Here is an 18,454-nt window from a genome sequence, read left to right as displayed (position 1 = left end):
GAAAGAAGCCCTAGCCTCCTGAGATTTGGAAATATATATGATGTAAAGAAGAAATTTTTGCTTTCACTTTCCCTAGAAGCATTTTGCCCTTTGTACACCATGAGAGGGTCTTCCCTGATGGCTCAGCGAGTAAAGAATCTGCCTGCAATTCAAGAGACACAGGAGACATGGCTTGGTTCCTGGGTCGGGAAGATCCCCTGGAAGAGGGCATGTCAACCCACTCCAGTATTCTTGCCTGGAGAATATCATGGACTGAGGATCCTGGCAGGCTATAGTCCAAAGGGTTACAAAGAGTCAGACACCACTGAGCAACTAAGCATGTGCATGAGCATGCACACACACACACACCCCGTGAGAATTAGGTCTGTAGCCACTTGTTTAGATAATTGCTTTTGCCCAAAAGGATAACAAAACATATCCAGCAATTCCACCTGTGGATAGATGCTCAAAATTATTGAAAGCAGAGTCTGGAAGAGATATTTGTACACCCATGTTCATAGCAACGTTATTCACAACAGCTAAAGAGTAGAAGCAACCCAAGTGTACACCAAGAACTGAATAGATTAGAAAAATGTGCTATTTCCACACAATGGAACATTGTTCAGCCTTAAAATCACATGCTACAACATGGAAGAACCTTGAGGAAATTATGCTAAGTGAAATATGTGTGCTTAGTCACTCAGTTGTGTCCAACTCTTTGCGACCCCATGGACTGTAGCCTGCCAGGCTCCTCTTCCATGGGGATTCTCTAGACAAGAATACTGGATTAGGTTGCAATGCCCTCCTCCAGGGGATCTTCCCAACCCAGGGATTGAACCCAGGTCTCCCACATTGCAGATGAATTCTTTATCATCTGAGCCACCAGGGGAGTCGAGAAAAGACAAACAGTATATGATTCCACTTATATGAGGTACTTGGAGTAGTCAAATTCATAGAAAACAGAATGGTGGTTGCCAGGGCCTGAGGGGATAGGGGTTACGGAGAGTTATTTTAAATTTACTGAGTACAGAGTTTCAGTTGGGCAAGATAAAAGAGTTTTAGCGATGGATCGTGGTGATGGGTGCACAGTGATGGGAGTGTGCTGAGTATCACTGAACTGCACTTGGAAAGATTAAGACAGTATATTGTAGGTTATGTGTATCGTGTCACAATTTAGAAAATGACAACAAAGCTTCTCCTATCTGTCCAAGAGAGCCAGAAGGTTATAGCCGGGCCAGGGCCCCAGGTTAAGCCCCTGAGGTACCAGGAAGACTCGAGCACTAGCTCCCTAGGTGCGCACATTCCAGAAGCTTAGACTGAGAATCCTTTCCATCGCTTCTCAAAGAAGAAAAGGCTTTTTCAGTTTCCCTTTCAAGAGGAGAGGGAAATGGCTATCTGCCTCCTATATATAAATGGAGAAAACCCAGTTTACCACCCCTGGCCTATGGATTGTCCATTACTCATGTAGAAGACTTTCTCATCTGGTTTTCATCTCATCCCCTCAGGGGTAAGATCGGGGCCAATGGGAGGAGTAGGAAGGAGGGGCTGACTCCCTTATCATTGCTATAAGAAAAATGACAGGAAATCTGCCTCTGATCTAGAATACCTCCTGCACACATTCAGGACACTATTAATGAGGATGAATATTAATCAGCACATGTGCATGCATGCGCGCACACAAACACACACACTCAGCTGGTGGCCTGTTGGGGAACAGGTGCAGCTTCCCTAGTAAGGGAAGGTGCAGGAGGACTTTGTGCACAGAACATTGGACGGGGAGATAGCCCCCCACCCTCCCCAGCTGCTGTAGTTGTGAGTGTGGAGCACAGAGGCAGGCTGAGCAACACCTCGACCTCAGAGTCCACCTTGGGCAAGCCACATCCTGAAATGGGTCCCAAGCTCCTCTTTCTCTCCATTGTAGATCAAAATAATAATAATAATGTTAATTTGAGATCCAAGAACTATTTCTAAGCACTTTACCTCTATTCCTTTTGATTCTTACAATTCTATGAAGTGGGTACTGTTTTACCATTGTTTAGTTGCTGTTACGTCTGACTCCGTTGCAACCCTACGGACTGTAGCCCGCCAGGCTCCTCTGTCCACGGGATTTCCCAGACAAGAGTATTGGAATACGTTACCTTCTCCAGTTAGGAGATCTTCCTAACTCAGAGATTGAATCTGTGTCTCCTGCATTAGCAGGTGGATTCTTTACGACTGTGCCACCTGGGAGGCCCCAGGTTCTGTTTATATAACACTTTTATAGTTGAAGAAATGAAGGTAGAGATTAAGTAACATGACCAAGGTCAGATTTCAGTTCTCACGTCTCTGGACATTTGGAATCAAGTGTTGGAACCCCTGTATCTCAGCCCAAGAGTTCTATAGTCATAGCAGATCTTTCACATCCACATTTCTTGTCCCTAAGTGGTGACCAAGCAGCCTGCCCTGGCAGCTGGAGTAGGTGAGAGTTCCACACACCAAGTGAGTTGTCCCCTGGCCTCCTGAGCCTCCTTCGAGAGTAGATCACAGAGGAAAAGGGAGACCAGAAGGAAGGGAGGAAGGAAGGGAGCTTTGGAGAACCAAGGTCCTTATGGACACTACTTTGGGACTGCCCAGATCTATTCATTGTCCTCTGTGACAGCACCCCAATTTTCCTCTTGGAACCCAGTCTTCCCCTTTACTCAGTCCAATCGGGTGCTGGTAGGGTTACATGGATGGACATGTGATCCAGGCCTGGACAATGAGGGAAAGCCTACCCCCAGGACAAATTTATTGGAACTCCTAGGTTAGAGGAGTGCTTTTCCCATTGAGAGAGCACTACCTGGTGGAATATGTTTGAATACTGGAGGTCATCTCGGCATCAAATGGAAGAACCTGTCTGAGAATGAAGCCAACCAGAGGAGGGTGGAGCCAAGAGATGGTGTGATGGATAATTTTATGCCAACTAGGCTGAATACTGCTATGAAGGTATTTTCTTTAGATGAAATTAGCCTTTAAATTCGGAGAAGGCAATGGCACCCCACTCCAGTACTCTTGCCTAGAAAATCCCATGGACGGAGGAGCCTGGAAGGCTGCAGTCCATGGGGTCGCTGAGGGTCGACATGACTGAGCGACTTCACTTTCACTTTTCACTTTCATGCATTGGAGAAGGAAATGGCAACCCTCTCCAGTGTTCTTGCCTGGAGAATCCCAGGGATGGGGGAGCCTGGTGGGCTGCCGTCTATGGGGGTTGCACAGAGTCGGACACGACTGAAGTGACTTAGCAGCAGCAGTCAGATCAGATCAGATCAGATCAGTCGCTCAGTCGTGTCCAACTCTTTGTGATCCCATACATCGCAGCACGCCAGGCCTCCCTGTCCATCACCAACTCCCGGAGTTCACTCAGACTCACGTCCATCGAGTCAGTGATACCATCCAGCCATCTCACCCTCTGTCGTCCCCTTCTCCTCCTGCCCCCAATCCCTCCCAGCATCAGAGTCTTTTCCAATGAGTCAACTCTTCGCATGAGGTGGCCGAAGTACTGGAGTTTCAGCTTTAACATCATTCCTTCCAAAGAAATCCCAGGGCTGATCTCCTTCAGAATGGACTGGTTGGATCTCCTTGCAGTCCAAGGGACTCTCAAGAGTGTTCTCCAACACCACAGTTCAAAAGCATCAATTCTTCGGCGCTCAGCCTTCTTCACAGTCCAACTATCACATCCATACATGACCACAGGAAAAACCATAGCCTGAACTAGACGAACCTTTGTTGGCAAAGCAATGTCTCTGCTTTTGAATATGCTATCTAGGTTGGTCATAACTTTCCTTCCAAGGAATAAGCGTCTTTTAATTTCATGGCTGCAGTCACCATCTGTAGTGATTTTGGAGCCCAGAAAAATAAAGTCTGACACTGTTTCCACTGTTTCCCCATCTATTTGCCATGAAGTGATGGGACCAGATGCCATGATCTTAGTTTTCTGAATGTTGAGCTTTAAGCCAACTTTTTCACTCTCCTCTTTCACTTTCTTCAAGAGGCTTTTGAGTTCCTCTTCACTTTCTGCCATAAGGGTGGTGTCATCTGCATATCTGAAGTTATTTATATTTCTCCCAGAAATCTTGATTAAAGCTTGTGTTTCTTCCAGTCCAGTGTTTCTCATGATGTACTCTGCATATAAGTTAAATAAGCAGGGTGACAATATACAGCCTTGACGAACTCCTTTTCCTATTTGGAACCAGTCTGTTGTTCCATGTCCAGTTCTAACTGTTGCTTCCTGACCTGCATACAGGTTTCTCAAGAGGCAGGTCAGGTGTTCTGGTATTCCCATCTCTTTCAGAATTTTCCACAGTTTATTGTGATCCACACAGTCAAAGGTTTTGGCATAGTCAATAAAGCAGAAATAGATGTTTTTCTGGAACTCTCTTGCTTTTTCCATGATCCAGTGGATGTTGGCAATTTGATCTCTGGTTCCTTTGCCTTTTCTAAAACCAGCTTGAACATCAGGAAGTTCATGGTTCACATATTGCTGAAGCCTGGCTTGGAGAATTTTGAGCATTACTTGACTAGCGTGTGAGATGAGTGCAATTGTGCGGTAGTTTGAGCATTCTTTGGCATTGCCTTTCTTTGGGATTGGAATGAAAACGGACCTTTTCCAGTCCTGTGGCCACTGCTGAGTTTTCCAAATTTGCTGGCATATTGAGTGCAGCACTTTCACAGCATCATCTTTCAGGATTTGGAATAGCTCAACTGGAATTCCATCACCTCCACTAGCTTTGTTCGTAGTGATGCTTTCTAAGGCCCACTTGACTTCACATTCCAGGATGTCTGGCTCTAGGTCAGTGATCACACCATCATGATTATCTGGGTCGTGAAGATCTTTTTTGTACAGTTCTTCTGTGTATTCTTCCCATCTCTTCTTAATATCTTCTGCTTCTGTTAGGTCCATACCATTTCTGTCCTTTATCGAGCTCATCTTTGCATGAAATGTTCCTTTGGTATCTCTGATTTTCTTGAAGAGATCCCTAGTCTTTCCCATTCTGTTGTTTTCCTCTATTTCTTTGCACTGATTGCTGAAGAAGCCTTTCTTATCTCTTCTTGCTATTCTTTGGAACTCTGCATTCAGATGTTTATATCTTTCCTTTTCTCCTTTGCTTTTCGCTTCTCTTCTTTTCACAGCTATTTGTAAGGCCTCCCCAGGCAGCCATTTTGCTTTTTTGCATTTCTTTTCTATGGGAATGGTCTTGATCTCTGTCTCCTGTACAATGTCATGAACCTCATTCCATAGTTCATCAGGCATTCTATCTATCAGATCTAGGCCCTTAAATCTATTTCTCACTTCCACTGTATAATCATAAGGGATTTGATTTAGGTCATACCTGAATGGTTTAGTGGTTTTCCCTACTTTCTTCAATTTCAGTCTGAATTTGGCAATAAGGAGTTCATGGTCTGAGCCACAGTCAGCTCCTGGTCTTGTTTTTGCTGGCTGTATAGAGCTTCTCCATCTTTGGCTGCAAAGAATATAATCAATCTGATTTCAGTGTTGACCATCTGGTGATGTCCATGTGTAGAGTCTTCTCTTGTGTTGTTGGAAGAGGGTGTTTGCTATGACCAGTGCATTCTCTTGGCAAAACTCTATCAGTCTTTGCCCTGCTTCATTCCATATTCCAAGGCCAAATTTGCCTGTTACTCCAGGTGTTTCTTGACTTCCTACTTTTGCATTCCAGTCCCCTATAATGAAAAGGACATCTTTTTGGGGTGTTAGTTCTAAAAGGTCTTGTAGGTCTTCATAGAACCGTTCAACTTCTGCTTCTTCAGCGTTACTGGTTGGGGCTTAGACTTGGATTACTGTGATATTGAATGCTTTGCCTTGGAAACGAACAGAGATCATTCTGTCGTTTTTGAGATTGCATCAAAGTACTGCATTTCGGACTCTTTTGTTGACCATGATGGCCACTCCATTTCTTCTGAGGGATTCCTGCCCACAGTAGTAGATATAATGGTCATCTGAGTTAAATTCACCCATTCCAGTCCATTTCAGTTCACTGATTTCTAGAATGTCGACATTCACTCTTGCCATCTCTTGTTTGACCACTTTCAATTTGCCTTGATTCATGGACCTAACATTCCAGGTTTGTATGCAATATTGCTCATTACAGCATCGGACCTTGCTTCTATCACCAGTCACATCCACAGCTGGGTATTCTTTTTGCTTTGGCTCCATCCCTTCATTCTTTCTGGAGTTATTTCTCCACTGATCTCCAGTAGCATACTGGGCACCTATTGACCTGTAGAGTTTCTCTTTCAGTATCCTATCATTTTGCCTTTTCATACTGTTCATGGGGTTCTCAAGGCAAGAATACTGAAGTAGTTTGCCATTCCCATGTCCAGTGGACCACATTCTGTCAAATCTCTCCACCATGACCCACCCATCTTGGGTTGCCCCACAGGCATGGCTTAGTTTCATTGAGTTAGACAAGGCTGTGGTCCTAGTGTGATTAGATTGACTAGTTTTCTGTGAGTATGCTTTCAGTGTGTCTGCCCTCTGATGCCCTCTTGCAACACCTACCGTCTTACTTGGGTTTCTCTTACCTTGGGCGTGGGGTATCTCTTCACAGCTGCTCCAGCAAAGCACGGCCATTGCTCCTTACCTTGGACGAGGGGTATCTCCTCACCGCCGCCCTTCCTGACCTTCAATGTGGGATAGCTCCTCTAGACCCTTCTGCGCCCACGCAGCCAGACCCAAAGAAGATTATCCTCCATGATGTGGGTGGGTCTCATTCAATCAGTTGAAATCCATAATAAAGAAACCCTACTTTAGGACATTAGGGTACTATTATCCCCTGAGGAAGAGGGGGACAGATTACCTTCAGACTCAAGCTGCAATATCAGTTCTTTGCTAGCTCCCCAGCTTGCTGGCCTGCCCTGCAGATTTTGGACTTAGCAAGCCCCATAATCATTTGAGCCAATTCCTTAAAATCTTTCTCCCCTCCTTGACACTCACAGATGGCCAGAACAGATTCCTGATATCATTGTTTTAACACTTGGATCCAACCAGATCTGGCATCAAATACGCCTGGATTTTTCACTGTAGTAGTCGTCTTGAATTGTGTTTCTGTCACTTACCTCCTAAAGGGTCCATCTCAGGAGGGAGCAGGAGCTCACACTGACTGAGCTCTATGCCAGGCCCACCGCTCCCCTTTCATAGTCCCCTGGGCCTTGAAGGATGCAGAGACATTCGCATGGGCATGAAGTGGACAGGGTAGAGTGAACATGTGCAAAGAAATGGGAAAGCGATGGAGCACGGCAAGCCCAGGAAACCCATGTGTGGCGGATGTGGAAAAAGTGACGGGCAAGAGACTGGGTTGGAGACGTTGTCAGGGGCTACGTGATGCAGGATTTGAATGCCAGGCTGAGGAGTTTGGACTTTGTCCCGAGGACAGCAAGGGAGCCACTGAAGAGCGTTAAGCAGAGCAGTTAAATGAACTGACTCAGGCTCTGGTTGGTTCACTGAGCAGTGTGAAGCACACAGGATGCAGAGATAACAGAAGCAGAGAGAAATCATTTTATGGCTGGTGCTTTTCCTGGTGCTCTTGAAATAATATCCTAGACATCATTTCCTTCTCATCTACTGGAAGCAGCAAAGCACAGTGGTTAATGATGTGGCCTGCTGGAGCCACCCTGCCTGGCTCCCCATCCTCACTCTGCCACTTACTGTGTGTTTAACCCCAGGAGGGTCACTTAAGTCTTAGTGCCTGTTTCTTTAGCGAACATAACATCTTTGTCCACCTCTTACTAAAGTCTTGTAATGATTATGTGTTATCACATACTTAGGGCTCAGCACAGTATTTGACATGTGGTAAGGTGGCACAGTGGGAAGAGCCCACCAGGCAAGGCAGGAGATGCAAGAGACATGGGTGTGATCTCTGGGTCAGGAATATCTCTTAGAATAGGAAATGGCAACCTGCTCCAGTATTCTTGCCTGGAGAATCCCATGAACAGAGGAGCCTGGCAGGCTACAGTCCATGGGATTGCAAAGAGAGGACACCACTGAGTGACTGAACACACACACACGCATGTACACACACACACACACACACACACACACACCCCTAGTAGTTAGTAGCAATCTTATTCCTACCAAGGCCAGTGGGCAGCCTCCTAGGCTGCAAATCCCAGGCCCTGGGGCACCAGCAGCGGCAGGCCCCTGCCCTCTGTCCTCTCCCTGTGCCAGCCCCACCTGCCTTCCCTGGAGACCTAGTCTGCCTCTCCAGTTCTCACAGAGGCACAGCCAGCCCAGGCCTCGGGGAGTTGGGAAGGGTCACTGCAGGGACAGGAGGAGAAAAGGGCTTTTAGTTCTAGAAACAGATACTCCTCTAAGTCTTAATCTTGGGAATTAGGCTGGAATCGGGTAAAACCCAGTTTCCCAGCCCTGCACAAGCCCAAAGGGGGTGTCCTGGGATCACAGAGTCTGTCAACGCAGCCCTTTCACTCCATCTTCCAGATGCAGAGGTGAGAGGCTCAAAGCCGGCTCCACCCCGGGGACTGGCTGTGGGAAGAAACTTCAATGACATGGACAAAAGGCTAAAAGTTCAGAGTCAAAGGGCAGCCTTGAATTCCCGACCGTTTCGTCCCGTCCCCTCACTGTGCAGTGCAGTGGAAGTGGCAGGTCTATCTCCACCTTAGGGGGACTCTGGACAGGACACCCCCTTTGTGGCCCTAATTTTCTTGAATACCCACTAATGGGGGTTAGATTCAAAGGTGGTAAATAGTGTTCTACTTAGGGGCCAGATGTTTGATCAGTTTTAAGGGTTGCCTGGTTGGCTGATTAGAAAGAGTGCTAGGATTGAAGGAGTGATGTCTGCCCTGCATGTGGGAGGCAATGGGTGGTGCGTCGGCGGTCTTTGGCCTGGATGGGCTTTTCGTCCTGAGTACTCAGTCTTGGCTCTGAAGTGGATTCCCATGTCTGTCCCAGTCTCCCAGGTGGACTCTGAGCCTCAGTTGTGCCCTCATGCATTGCCCCCACCCCCCCAAACCCAGAAGGCCAAATACTACTTTTAAGCCTCCCTTCTATACATAGTCTCTGATGTTTTCCAATTTTTAAGTGGTTGATGCCAATGTCTGCTGGGTACTTTGCACTCAACCTGGAATAGCTTTGCAATACACGAGAATTGAGTTCCTTGAATCATGAGCGTCAGGCATCATAGAAAAGGAAGCTGAAGCCCAGGACTTAAGTTCCCCTCGTCTGCAACCTCCCTTTACTTTATCCTCTCTTCTGGCCCTGTCCAGTAGCACACTCTCCCGGCTCTTCTTTCACTAACCAGGGGCTCAAAGCCCTCTTTGCCTCACTCATCCAGTCTTGATAAGCACTGATAAACTCATTGACTCTGAGGTGCTAATAACTAAGAATAGCTGGAGATGAATTTCAAAGGGTGAGATTCCAGGCATGAAGGAGCTGAAGGCCTCAGCAGCAGTAATTGTAGGTCATACGAGGAAGTAACCATCCTTGAAGGACTAAACATTCATTGCTCTTCAACTGTGGGAAGAATTGTCCTGCTAACGGCCTAAAAACTGAGACATACCAATGAGGGTTGCCCTGCCCCCTACAGCTCAGAGTGGAGAAGGGTATGGGCTCCTGAGACAGAGCACCTGGGCTTTGAATGCCAGCTTCACAACTTCTTGACTGTGGGACTTGGTAAAAGTCACTTCACTTCTTTCTACCTCAATCTTCTCTTAATAGGATGGGATTGATGATGGCAGTCTCTACCTGGTGGAGTTGTTGAGGGGAGTAGAGGAGCTTACCATAGAAAGACCAGTCCCTGGCAGACAGCTGATGCTAAGTGCTGCCTGTTGACACTGGGCTCCTTGGTCGGGTGGGCCGGGGAGGGGGGGGGGGGCTGCAGCAATCTTGCTCACTGCAGTTTGAGGTGGCAGACACCAGGGTCCAGCTCAGGGATGGCACATAGGAGGTGTCAGCACATAGGGGGTTTCCCTCGAAGGAGGGAGCCCTTCCTTCGACCTTCTCTTTGGAATTGTCGCCAGAGGCAGGTTAAGAGCCAGATAAGACAACATAGAATTCCTCAGCACGGTTGCTATCTCTGGGATCCAGCTGTTAGGAGGTCATCGTGGCTTTGTCTCTAGTGTGATCGGAAAATCCAACAGTTTCTCCCTCTCTTCTTTCTCTCTCTGCTCCTCCCACTGATCATGACTTGCTGCCCATAAGTCTGCCTTGCCTCACCCACCTTGTTGGGTGGTATGTGACTCTGCCCCAGCCGCAGCTGACTGGACATGAGATTGGCCCCTTCCCCCAAGACCGCCCATTCAGGTGAGTTGGCCCAGTCAGAGTCTGCCTCTGGAATTGAGAATTGGGAAATCGTGGTGGAGCTACAGCTGAAAGATCATCTAGAATTAGGTAGAAGATGGTGATGGCTATATTCAAGGTGAGCTCCGAGGATGCACAAGAAGCGGGTGGCAGAGACAGGAAGCCTAGCCAGAGAGAGCTGTTCCTCTGAGGCACCTTAAATCAGAATCACCTTCCACTTCTCAGAAGGCCTGGGAACCCTCGGCTTCTCATCTTGGATCCCCATGATATGCCAACCACTCTTTTCCTTGGAGCCAGCCTGGGAGCTCATCCCTGGACCCTGAACCAGGAGGGCTTCCATTCACCCCCTGCCAGCGCCTTCAACCTATGCCCTTCTACCTCACATTCTTGCCTCCTCCCGTGAGGTTTTGCCGGATCTAATTTCATAGATGGAGTGGACTGCCTGAAGCTGCCTTGCTCACATCCTGTCTTGGTGACTTCAAGAGAAATAGTTGTGACCATGCTGTCTGTGAGAAAAACTTGGATACCTCACACCTAGAGGTGATCCTCTGGAACTGCAGGCTTCAGCTACACTTTCTGGAATTGAGCAAAGTCCCTGCCACAAGAGCTTCATTTTCTGCCATCCTTCTGCTGAGAAGACACTGAAGAGCCCAGCCTGTCTCCAGCTTCCCCAGCCCCCTGCTCCAAGCCAGCTCCTAGCCATTGGATCACATCCTTCAAGTCAGTCCCAGACCCCGGCACCCGGATCTGTTTCTCATTCTTGAATAGGAGGCAAAACTACATGAATTTTAATTTGACAGCCTTGAACCTGCTGTCCAAAGCCACACTCACTCCTATAAGCTAGAAAAGAAGGCTGCTTATTTTATTAATGAGTTCAGAGTAAGGTTGTGGCATCAATCTTAGCAGCAAGGAGACCAGGAGAGGGAGGAGAGGGATGGGGGAGAGAGAGAGACCCAAGAGTCAGGTCCTAGCAGAGTTCAGGGAGGAGTCTCCCAGATTCACTGGGCAGAGGAATGACCGAAGAGTCTTGACCACAGGGCCCCTTCAGATGGCTGGCTGCTCCCTCCCTCCATGTTGGCCTTCAGAAGAGTGGCCCGAGGTGCTCCTCACGCAGCCCTGCTTCAGGGTCAGAGGAAGTTTGCCATCCCTGGGGGGCGGCTGCGGGTTTCCAGGGATACTGCTGGCGGCTGTGTCTCAGACGCTTCCAGGCATGATGATCAGGAGGGTGGAGCCACAGCTCACTGGCTTCTAGGGGTGAATTTGTTTTCTCCTCTAAACTTCAGAAGAAGGTCCTGTGGGGAAGAGGAACAAACCAGGCAGGTGCAGGCCTGCGGGCGGGCACTCAGCCGAGGGCAAGGCCAACGGCAGGGAGCACACACTGCACCTCCAGAGGCACAAAGCCCTGCCGGCTTCCAGACGCCGAGCAGCCACACCCCGGCCATAGCCATGGCACACAGGAGCCAGGGAGGGAGCAGAAGGGACACCAGGGATGAGGTAAGAGGGGACCAGAAGGCAAAGGGGCTGAAGTCCCTCGAAGAGAGCAGATGGCAAATGACAGAAAACATAGGCCCACTGAGGCCACCCCGTAAGCCACAGCCACAGTTGAGGTCAACTGACTTAGGAGCATGAGGCCCTAATGTTTTGAGAAACTTGTAACAGAAAAGTCAGCATGGTCTGCCCCAGAAGCTGCCAGCTGCGGGCTTTAGGCCACACCAAACCCCAGGTTCATGGCCACCTACCAGCTCTGTCCATGGGCACCGTCCTGTCACAGGGCAGGAAATACATCCCAAAGCTGGGCTCCACAGTGTCCCACAGATAGAGTCCAGAGTCAAGGGGGAGGGAAGGCGCCGAGGACACTGAGCCGGGCTCAGGCCACGGGTCACAACAGGACATGGACCAGTCAGATAGGCCAGCCCTGGTTCTTTGGACCAGCTTCAGTTGCTTCTAAACTGCCCCAGCTCTACCCCAGCACAGTGTCCTGGTGGAGCTCCCAGGGGTGGGCTCACAGGGAAGGGGAAATCCAGGCTGCGCTTCCTTTGGGCTCTCCAGCCCATCACGCCTGGTTTGAGGCGCTACCTGTGTCCAGCAGAGAATGGTGCTCACTGCTCCATCCTGCTCATGGGGGTGCAGCAGGGACCCAGGGCAGATCCCCAGGGCTGTGGTGAGTGAGGACACCCAGGTCTTAAGCATGCTACAAACTGGGCTCTGCTCGGCTTCCCTGAGCAGGAGGGCCTCTGAGTCCCACAGAATTGCAGCATCATCACCAGCAGGCCCAAGTGGCACTTCAGGGATGGCACATCCCCCAGACACCAGTCCAAAGAACCTGCTGACAGCGTGGGCAGCAGACGGCCATGACATGCAGCCCGCCTGCCTATTCACCGTGGGGGCTGCTGGGCTCCGGTTGCAGGAGGAACCCATGTCTAAGCACGGAAGCACGGTCTTCAAGGAGCTTTCAGACTGGCTGGGGGCTTTTGGCTGCAGAAGAGGGAAGAGAGAGGCTACATACACAGAGCAGAGCAGGAAACACAAAACAGGGCTTGGTTATTCCAGGCAGAGCTCCTCCAGACTTCTCCCTTCTCTGGGCTCCTGCTTTGGGTCCTGCCTGGAGCCTGGGTTCCAGAATTAGTTGCTACAAGACCTTGATTTCTCTAAGACATACAGGACTCAGCCTCTGCTGGGAGGGGGAGCAAGCAGGCACAGCTGTGACAGGCAACCACAGAGGTGGGGGAGGTGCTGTGATGAAGTAAGGATGAAGGCCAAGAGAAGGGGCAGAGTGATGAAGGGAAGAAGGATGCAGGGCAGAGGAGTGAATGGGAGAGAGATGGACAGGAAGGGTGGTGGAGTGGGAGGGAGGGGGAAGAGAGACAGAATGAGACAGAGAGATGTACACAGAGACACGAATGAAACACACACAAAGACAGTCCCTGGACCAAGGAAAACCTGCAGGGTGGGGCCAAAGCCTATGGCCCTGGCTACATGAGGTAAAGGAACTAAGGATCAGGAAGACCCTCCAGAGAACAAAAGACACAGAAGTCTTTAAACTAGCTGGTGATGGGGCTGGAGACGAAGTGCTGCATGGAGAATCAGAAATCTGAGCCTTTGTCCCTACTTCGTTTTACTTGGCCTGTTTTCCACATGGAAAGAAGAATTTGGACAAGACGGACTTGGAGACAGCTCTGGCAATACTTGAGGACTGTGACTTTGTTCTAGGCTTGTTCTAGATGGGGAGCTTTCTAGGATCAATTACTACTAGATGTTGTGTGCTTGGGCCATTCCTTCAAGCTGGAAGAGGGCTGGGGCCGGGGTGAGAGAAAGTGGCCAAGATTCCGGAGGAGGAGGAGGAAGACAACAGAGTGGGCCAGGCACCCGCACACACTTACAGCTCATCGTCATACTCCTTGGGGGGACAGACGGCGACGACAAGGTCGATCCAGTCCTGTGGGGAGAAGCTGTGTGACTCTGGGGCATGCTCAGTGGTCACGGCGTGTCTGCCCCTGACACTCCGTTCCCATGCCTGGGCACCATGGCCCAGGAACAGCCAGCTGGGGTCTTTTCCCCATGGGAAGGTGGGCCCAGGTGGGGCTGGAGGTCCTCCTGGTGGGGAGGACTCTCACGGTGCAATCCTTCGGTCTGGGGAAGCTTCCAGTCTCTGAGGTTTCAGAACCACTGAGACCAGAGTTGCCAGGTCCTTGAATGACACCAGATTCCCAAATGGTGATCTGTGGACCACAGTCAGGCAAAAACCTCAGAATCACTCAGGAAATTACTTCAAATTCTAGATTCATGGACTCGGGCCCCAGAAATCTGAGGTTAGGTCCTGGGAAACAGCATTTTCAACAAACTCCCTAGGTCATTCTGATGCACAGCCAATTAGGGAACTTCAGGCTCTTTCTGCTCCTAACATTTAAATCCCCTCAATGGCATCACCTCCATCCTTATCTTGTTCCTCATTGTCCATCCTTGGCTTGGGTATATCCAACACAAATTTTGTGGAATATCATTAGGCCCCTCTACCATGTAATCGTTCCTGATACGGAACTGAAATCTCTCCCCAGGACCTCCCTCCATCTAATCCAGTTCTGCCCTCAAAATCACAGAAAACACTCTGTTCCCTCTACCCTAATGCAGCACTTCAGATAATCAGAGACAGTCATCATGTTACCCGTAAGTCTTCTCTTCTCCACATGCCTTCATGTGGGTCCCAGGCCCATCTGGTCAGCATCCTTGGCACCGAACTTAATAGCTCAGGCTCGGCTGCCTGCACACAGTTGCAGAGGTTGTGCACTGCACAACACGAGCGGGCACCATTCACACTGTGGTCTGTAGGAGGGCACCCCCTCTGATGGTGCAGAGCACAGGCTGGGAGACCTTACCTGGCAGTCCTGACCCAGGTGGGTGCCTAATGAGCCAGGGCAGACTACCACCAGCCCCTCCTCCATTCTGGGCCCTCTACTTCTGTTAATGCTTTCTAGTAGCCCCGAGCACTCTTTTGATTCCTGTTTGGCATGTACTTAGTGAAGACTTTAAGTCTTTTTCTTGGGTGGGCTGTCACATCTGGTCTTGTGAAGTCTATTTATGCTACTTGGCTTTTGGATTCAAGGTCAGAAACTGACTTTGTGAATTCTGTTTTGTCAGATTAAGACCACTGGCCAGATAGGATATGTGGGTGTCACCCAAGAGTTACCTGGACCTTGGATATCTGCTCTGGGATGGGGTACCCTGACTGTAAGGTCTGGCTGAAGAGGCCAGGGTTTGAGGCAGGCAGACCAGGGAGGGAAGAAAGGAGGGGGTTTGTTCTTACCCCTTGATTCCAGGCCTTCTGCAAGGCAGCCTCAGCCTCAGCCAAGGTGTAGTCTGTCACGACCTTGCCATTGATGGCCATGATCTCATCCCCTTTCACAATGCCACCTGCAGGAAAGGAAGGCTGACATGCAACTGGGCTGTACGTGGAAAACAGGGCATCACTGTAGGGCTGCAGAAGGGGCCTGACTCTTGGATTCAGAAAGCTCATATAGGTTCAGAAAGCATAAGGGGTGACAATTGACCAGGTTACTCAAGGGCAGCACTTCCTTCCCACCCCATCCACACGCCCTCCCCCCAGCTCAGCAGAATTGGGACACCAGTGAGGAATTACTGCCAACCCAACTTTTGTCCCTCTGACTGCAGAGGGAGGCTGACCTGCATTTCCGGTGAGGTTAACCAGAAACACAAGCTACTTCTGTGAGCCTCCCTCTCTGCGCTTCAGCCGTTCTGGTTGGTTTTAGGTCCCCGAGCCTGAGTTCTTTCCTGCCTCAGAGCCTTCTCATGATGTTTCACCTGGGGCACTTGCCTTCACTCTTTCCTCATGTGTTCCAAGTCTGGGATAAAACTCTTGAGAGGTCTTCTCTGACTCACTCCCCACACTCAATCTCAAGTGGATCTTTCCCATTATTCTCTCATAACCTAGTATTCCCCTGGTCCTTTCCTGTACAGCATATTCACAATTTGTAATCATATATCTGTTTGTTGACTGGTGGTCCCTCCTATCAGACTGTCAGCTCCATAAGGGCAGGGATTGTATTTTTGATTCAGCACTACATATCCAGTGCTTAATGAAATACCTAATACAAAATAGGAATTCAACAGATAGTTCTTGAATGAATGAGTGTGGTTGAAGGTGTTCCTGGATAAGCAGACCTATGATCTGATAAGTTTGAGAAAAGCTGAAGATATAAACTAAATAGAAGTACTCGCTGCAGGACTTGTCAGAGCCTTGAATATACTAATATAGTATGTTTGAGTATACTGATATGCATTGTGCCTCTCCAAGAAGTTGATTGTGCATGGTTTCCCCGCACAACTTCAACTTCAAAGCCTCTTCTTATTTTTTTGAGGCCTTGCTCCCAGCCCTGGTGTCCACAGAACATTCTGTGTTATGTTGACGTTTACCCAGGAGCCTCGCGGGCATGAAGGCCTACCAGACTGTGGTGTGTGCTACTGAAGATGGCAGCTGTGGTGGCTTAAAACACATGTGCTCCTGGGGGAACTTTCACCAGCTGCTTGTATGTCCAAGCAGTGTGGGACCAAACTGTAGACAGCAGCTTCTTCTGGACAGTGGGCCCGGGGAGAGGCAGCTTTCACATTTTCATTTTGTACAAACCCAAATAGAGCTGCAGGGCCAATAAGACAGTGCTCGGGCTGGGGCTTCGTAAGGAGGGGAAGGCCCAGGAAGTCACCCAGCCATCCTGGTGCTCTTTCCCTGCTAGACATGGCAGATAGGTGGGGCCAAGCATCGACCCTTCCCTCAGCTGGTGCAGGAAAGGAGGGCAGAGGAGGAGGCTGTGAGCCGGATGGGCAGAGGTGGGCCCCGGCAGCTGCCTGGTTGAGCAGGACCCCCTCCTATAGCAGAAATGAAGGCTCAGAGTGTGGCTGTGAGGGGCGAGGTCATGAAGGCCATGGGAGGCTGAGCTGGACTCACCCTAGTAACTCACGGAAGCCTGGCTGCCACCGTGGCCAGGTCCCCTTGCCATCACTCCACCTCCTTCCTCAGGCCCGCACCACCCTCTGTTCTCACCTCAGCTTGTGGGAGAGACTCCAGCCTAGCACTGTCGAGAGGGGATCTGACCCTGGGATTCCCTGCAAGGGTGTGTGGCGTGTTCGTCGCTCAGTCATGTACAACTCTTTGTGACCCCAAGGACTGTAGCCCACCAGGCTCCCCTGTTCATGGGATTTTCCTAGGCAAGAATACTGGAGTTGATTGCCATGCCCTCCTCCAGAGAATCGTCTCTACCCAGGGATCAAACCTTGGTCTCCTGCATTGCAGGCAAATTCTTTACCATCTGAGCTACCAGGGAAGCCCTCTTTGGCCTGCAAAGGGACTCCTCCTTCAAGGGCATCTATTCCTCTGCAAAGGGTCAGGAGTACTGAAAAGCTGCCGGACTGGAAGAAGAATTCATTAGTGGTGGCATTTTGGACACTGACACATGAATGGGTTGATCGTTTGAGTCTGTGCTGGCTCCACAGAGGCTTCACTCATTAGCAGGGGGTGCTTTTTGTTGGTAAGGGGATCAAGGCAAAGCAAGAAGATCTGCCGCTGAAGGTCCCAAGCAGGGGCGGCACTTGTGCTGGCCAGTAAAGAAAGGGCCAAACAGTTGTGTCCAAATGCTGCCTCCGCTGCTGCTGGCTGCAGGCCCTGAACCCTTCCTGTGCCTCCGTTTCCTGAGATGTGAAATGAGAGTGATAGCCGTATCTACTCTCAGGGTTGTATACGGATTAAATAGGTTAATGCACATGAAATACTTAGACGCAGGCTATATGCAGGTACTTAGAATAGCATCTGGTGCAAGGTTAGTTCTGGACAGATGCTGGCTCTTATCGTTAAAAGCACGGGTAAAGTTTCAGCAGTTTCTTGCCTTTACTTGTGCGGTCCTCTCTGCCTGGAAAGCTCCTTCTCTCCTTCTCAAGGCAAGCACTGACTTACCTTTAAAGGCTCAGCTCAGGTATCACCGTCGCAGGGAGCCCTCCAGGCTGCCCCCTTTCCCTCAGTGGGTTAGGCCCTCAGGGTTCCCACAGCTTCCCTCTACCCTCTCAGTCCTTGGCCAGCCTGCAGCACACCACACTGTTACAGTCAGCTGTTCGGTGATTCTGAGGATGTTTCCACCCCTAGACAGGGAGCCCCTGGAGGGCAGAGTGGTATCTGTGTGGCTCTGTGCTCCTGTGCTCGTGAGGAACATGTGGGAATGCTGGATGGATCCAGCGGGGAGAGCATTCCTGAGAGCTGTCAGCCCGCTCCCAGCAGGCTGCTGTTTGCTTTCCTGGAGGAGCCGGTATAACCATCACACCATCCCCAAACCTGAGGGCTGGTCCCCACTCACCATGCCGCTCAGCAGCTCCACCCTCGTAAACGGCGGAGACAACCACCTTCCCGATCGGGGAGTCCATGCCACCTTCCAGGGCCAGGTCTAAAGCTCCCTCCTGATGAGAGGGAAACAGGCCTTTGGAGCCAAGCAGACAACAGACTGTGGGCACCTGGGCACCCAGGACCCTCTTGGGGCCACAGAGAGGGCAGGAGAAGCCACGGGGGGCAATGACGGGCAGTGCCGTCAGCAAGAAAATGGGATGTGGGCACCAAGTGGGGCCTGGGCATGTGGTCCCACCAGAGGAAGGGTGTCCCCAGGGGGGCGGAGGAAAGTGGGGATCTGAGAA

General features: G+C 50.1%; 1 protein-coding gene across 1 annotated transcript in view; it reads right to left on the bottom strand.

The window, feature by feature from the left end:
* Window positions 1-12,722: 12,722 nt before the first annotated feature.
* Window positions 12,723-18,454, bottom strand: part of USH1C (USH1 protein network component harmonin) — a 42,997-nt gene continuing 37,265 nt past the window's right edge. Inside the window, exons 24-28 of the mRNA XM_055547486.1 lie at window positions 18,124-18,223; window positions 15,072-15,178; window positions 14,605-14,607; window positions 13,651-13,706; window positions 12,723-12,768 (exon numbers count right to left, since the gene is read on the bottom strand). Coding sequence (XP_055403461.1) covers window positions 12,723-12,768; window positions 13,651-13,706; window positions 14,605-14,607; window positions 15,072-15,178; window positions 18,124-18,223 — 312 coding nt within the window. The remainder of the gene's footprint in view (window positions 12,769-13,650; window positions 13,707-14,604; window positions 14,608-15,071; window positions 15,179-18,123; window positions 18,224-18,454) is intronic.

The sequence above is a fragment of the Bubalus kerabau genome, chromosome 15 (genome assembly GCF_029407905.1).
Source record: "Bubalus kerabau isolate K-KA32 ecotype Philippines breed swamp buffalo chromosome 15, PCC_UOA_SB_1v2, whole genome shotgun sequence".
Lineage (NCBI taxonomy): Eukaryota > Metazoa > Chordata > Mammalia > Artiodactyla > Bovidae > Bubalus > Bubalus kerabau.
This window is presented reverse-complemented; position numbering and strand designations above follow the sequence as displayed.